The sequence below is a fragment of the Fibroporia radiculosa genome (genome assembly GCF_000313525.1).
Source record: "Fibroporia radiculosa TFFH 294 genomic supercontigs, scaffold5131, whole genome shotgun sequence".
NCBI lineage: Eukaryota > Fungi > Basidiomycota > Agaricomycetes > Polyporales > Fibroporiaceae > Fibroporia > Fibroporia radiculosa.
The window spans coordinates 1-4883 of record NW_012133733.1 but is presented as its reverse complement, the minus strand read 5'-3'; the positions used below and the strand labels follow the sequence as shown (position 1 = coordinate 4883).

Below are 4883 nucleotides of genomic sequence, written 5' to 3'. Positions count from 1 at the left end.
CGCTTCGCCTATGCCCCATTTTCTGAAATAAGAGCGAAGGGTGCCATGGAAAGTTGAATGTAAATGATAGTGATCTGCAGTCCCTTAGAACAAAGAGTTAGGATCGAAGCATTGCAGTCGCAAAGGCTGTCCGGCAGGGCCAAAGATTAGTTACGGCATATTGCGAGGAGAGATGGCATTGATTGTCACGCGGGATGTGTCGTAGTCCAAAGTCTGAAAGATTGAGAGCCGTGGTTTCTGATGTTCTTGTACTAGTGGCGCGATTCAAAAAATAAGTCAATTGGCGACAAGTACTTTGTAAGACTACTAGTCAAATCCCTAGCATGCTCATGCGCACCGTCAGTGCTTTTGCTTAACCGCAGACTGCTCGTTCCATAGACTTCAGGGAGCTACGAAATAGGTGCGGAAGAGAACTCTAAATCGCAGAGTGAACTCAGCCTAAATGAAATAAAACCGATTTTATGGCCGGCATTGGCCGTGGATTCACTACTGTTCAGCCGTTCAAATGTGGCTTTCGGCGTACCACTGGCCTCTACGTTTCTATCAGGTTACAAGAGTCTCGTGTAATGTGGATTACTGGCTTGAAGGCAGTTCTATTGCTTCTGGAATGGTCTCTGAATTCGGCACGAGTGGTACAGAGTCACACTGTCAGGATTCCCTATTCATACACTTAGCGATATCGGGTTTAGGACGACCGCAGCTGCGGACAATTCAAACAGAGACCACATACTATCTACTAAGATGCATCCGGTGATTGTTGAAACTTGCCGTATCACACGTACAGGCGTGGAACTACGTCCTTTGAGCGTCCTTTGAACGCTAGGATCTAGACCCGGGGCTTATTCAACAATCGGTGAGCTCCCTCCCACTAATGTCATCCTGTAATGTGCCCTGAATAGAAGTGATTAGGCATCAAGGCGTTTTGTTTTGTAAAAATCAAGAGCGAATAGAAGACTCTGGCTGTTTTTCCTCAATTTCGAATGGGATCCTAGGTTGCTCTCGCAGCCTCCGAATGTAGAAACGCCATTAAAGGATCGTATCCCAGCCTTTACAGGATCGTCCCTAGTACTTCGCCTTTGTTGTTCCTACATCTTGTCATTGAGACATGCCTCTGGGGAATACACGTCATGGCGATAGGAGTGAGTCCGATTATCTTATGTTTCGCTGTTTAATCGGCTGAGTGTGTGGTCTTCATCGGGTTCTTTTTTTTTAAATAAGGAACTTTGCGATCCGCGTGACACTTATAGCGCACGGGGTGGACTGTATGCGTTCTTTAGTTACGCCCGGAGTAGGTATGGTAGCCATCGTGTCAGGTATGCCCAGCAAAGTCACAGACGGCATAGTTGTAATCCCGAGAATAGGCAGAGCAGCTCCAGAAAGAATCGGAGATTCGCACGAACATGAGGCGTGATGGGTTACTGACTCTCCATGACCACAGAGCTAAGGCGGAACATAGTGACCTCCGTTCCACAGACCAATAAAAGGTCCTGCAGGTCGAAGTTGACTATACCGTCTCATCCATATCACAGATGTCTACTCCCACTGAACTGTCAATGAAATCCTCTCCGTCGACTGAGACGCCCCCTTGGATAATCAGTCAGCCCACCGTTGGTCGTTTCGTCCGACTCGGCGAACTGTATGACCAGCGGAGGTCTCAATTTCTCGGTGTTCAGCTCTATTCGGAGAGCCAAATTGAGAAGGCGACAGAGACGATGAATGTCAATCACAGCGACCTCTCTCTGCACCAGTCCAACTCGTACAAGGACAAGACTGATTCGATAGGTCTCAACACCCAACTTAGCGTCGAGGTCCTCAGTGGGCTCGTGTCGGTGCAAGGGTCTGCTTCGTTCCTCCGCGACAATAAGTCCACCACCCAAAAGCGCGCGTGGTCGATGAGTCTGAAGATGATTCTGGTAGAGAAGCGACTCAAGTTCGCGGAGAAGGAACTTGGTCGTGATGTACTTCCCTTGGTCTTGGAGGATTATATTAGGACAGACACGGCAACACACTTCGTTTCCTCTGTCGTCTACGGCGGTAATCTTGTCGTCAACCTCGTAGCGAAGACTTCGAAGCTGACAGAGGATGAGAAGATAGAGGGATCGCTAGGTGTAAAGCTGGACAAGCTGAAAGGTATGGTCGATGTCGCCGGAAAAGTGGACGCCTCTAGCAAGGAAAACTTTGACGACCTGAATGACAAATTTGATCTGACAGTGCGACATTTCCTTTTCCACTGAGCTTGACTGCTAATCATATCTTCTAGGTTTATTGCGATATCGCCCTCGATAAAGTACCAGTGAACCCGGTAGACGTCGTGACCTCCTTTGCTCGCGCAGCATCCCGTCTCAGAGAAGGTGGAGGTGTCCCAATATCCGTTACTTTGCAGCCCATCCCTGACGCCCTTCGCACGAGGGCGCTTGTGGTGCACAACATTAACGAGAGGCTGCTGGACGACCTTCTTCATGAATTTGGTGCCTTGGAAGACGTCCGCAGTCGATACGCTGTTCTCGAAGAGGCGGCCAAAACCTACGACGCTCTTGTGCCGGCTTTTGCCAAGAGAGCCCGCAAAGCAGCCGCAGAATTTCGTATCCCGCATCGCGACCTGCTTCTCGAACTTTCCGACGCGTTCCGTGCGCTTCTAAACGGGTCACAAGAGTCAAAGCCCACTGCACGATTGATCAAGAAGGCAGCCGACCTCTCCATGTCGCACAACGCCGACACTATTTTACAGCCCGCCGACAACACCGGAAACCCGTCTGCTGAATCAACTCCTGAAAACTGTGCTTCTCAGACTGAGCATGCAATATCGGGGCTGGAAGAAGAGGTCCGAGATCTCGAAGCAAATTCCACGTTAAGCGCTCTTGAAGATGAGCTTTCCGTTCTGCAGTCCCTCATCGTCGCTGTCGAGAGAAATGGCTTCCACTTGAGCAGTGTTGACGACTTCTCGCTCGCAGCATGCACCGCCGCGTCCGAGATGCCAGTATTCCTTATGCCACCCTTGGTCGGTACCGGGAGAGATGCGAAGCGACTTCAACTCAGTGCGCTCCTGCGCAACGTGGCGCTGAGCTATACGAAGCGGAACCCGCCGACTGTGTGCTATGTTCTCTATATCGAAGATGCACTGGCATTCGAAGAGCGCTTTCCGAACGACGGCCGCTTTGCGGCTTTGGCAGCGCCTGCGGGGTACATAGGTCAGATTGACTACGATGGCACGTTGACCTGGACGTTGATCGATTCTCATTTGGTCATGTCGCGGCACCCGCCCGTCTATAACGTTGATGTCTGCGCTCGAACGAAGGGAAATTCGCCGGATGTTCTTAAGTGCGTTCAATAGGATTGCTGATGTCAACATTATACTGAGATGTTATCATGTTTTTAGCGGCGAGATTGTGCACACGGGACAGATCAATGGCTCGGCCTCGTTCTCCATCATGGTGAGGGCAATGCTAGAGAAAGAAATAGTCCCTCACGGCAAGAGCTCGGCGGACATCCATGCCTCAGGCTTGGTTCGCGATATTGTCCAGGTTTATAATGGCACAGAATCGGTCGCTGCACTCGTAGTGACCAATGGCCGCTGTGTTGGTCTTTCTGTCAAGCATCCCAACGACGGGTGGAAGTTACACGACTCACCTCCTGAACAGCAATTCACCGCTCGACAATACTTTTGGGTCACGTTCGTGCAAGACATGGATGCTAGGAAATGGTACTTATATATGGGTAGCAAGTGTGTCATCGAGCAGGCCATTCCGGTTGGCTTCGATTGGGGTGGCATGGTCAGTTGCAAAAGTCTCCCGTAATGTTGGGAGCTCGATGGCTCATCGTGGATTTTTATATAGCTTCATGTTCATCATAATTTTGGGAGCTTATCCTGGTTGTGGGACGGATATGTAAGTATCTTACTAATTCGCCGCCTTCGATCCTGTACTAAATCCTTGCCTATCACAGGTTCAAAAGGCATTGGTATACTCTTCTTCTCTGACTCCGGTTCGTGTGCTGTCATCCATGATTCTTGCCACTTTTCTCACATATTCTCCAGGACGACGTGAAAGATATCACCGAGAATTATGTGCCTTAACGACTGATTCGGTTTTTGGATGAGATTATATGATGCTGTGTCAAGTGCTGAGGACGGTTCCGTACACGACGATATGTACTTGTTAATCGAATTTATATGTGACGGTTGCCCGTTCTGAGTTGTATAACAATATCTAGTCAGGCCCGCTCACGATTCTCGAGGAGATTTGCGCGTTGAGGACGCGCATCCTGAAATCTACTCGCACCTGTGCCCTCCCCCTTCCATACGCGCTGGTTTTCATGCACGTACAGGAGAATCGTAATTTATACTCCCACCTGGTGCGCCATCACAGTCGCGACAAGAGTACTGTTATCCGAAACATTCGCCGTTCAAAGCATTTTGAAAAGAATTTCTGGAACACAACTCACTGAATCTTTCGCTCCGCAATTTTTATTCTGGGCTGCAACTGCAGTCTCGAGCCTCATACAATATTCTGGTTGTCCGAATTTGGCAGGTTGAGTAGTTCGAATGGTTGGATCTATCATTTGCGGCGTCATCCCCGGCGCGCTTGTTAGGTGACGCTGCGCATCAACAATGCCTCATTACAGCGCTCGATAAAAGCTTGCAAGTGGGACACATCTCTGGCCCATTTCCCCCGTTGCATATAGACTCCTATGTGGAGCCCCAACGCACGACTAGCCGCGTTCGCACTCTCTGTCGGCCTTCTGACATATTCCTGGCTCTGTTTCCATGGGTGTTACGCTCACTGAAAATATGATGGTCCCTCTCTGTCGTTGAAATCTGAATTTGAGTGGTTCTCGGTAAGTAGGGAAGTTCAAAGTTGACGCAGCTGGGCTCGCAGAAAGTTCTG

The 4883-nt window shown here is 49.7% G+C and overlaps 1 protein-coding gene across 1 annotated transcript; it reads left to right on the top strand.

Moving 5' to 3' along the window:
• Positions 1 to 1529: 1529 nt before the first annotated feature.
• On the top strand, positions 1530 to 4072 carry FIBRA_08944 (uncharacterized protein; the record flags this gene model as incomplete). Its single annotated transcript, XM_012330552.1, has 6 exons — positions 1530 to 2210; positions 2261 to 3318; positions 3377 to 3770; positions 3834 to 3884; positions 3943 to 3981; positions 4034 to 4072. The coding sequence occupies 6 exons, from the start codon at positions 1530 to 1532 to the stop codon at positions 4070 to 4072; spliced, it is 2262 nt and encodes a 753-aa protein (XP_012185942.1).
• Positions 4073 to 4883: the final 811 nt, after the last annotated feature.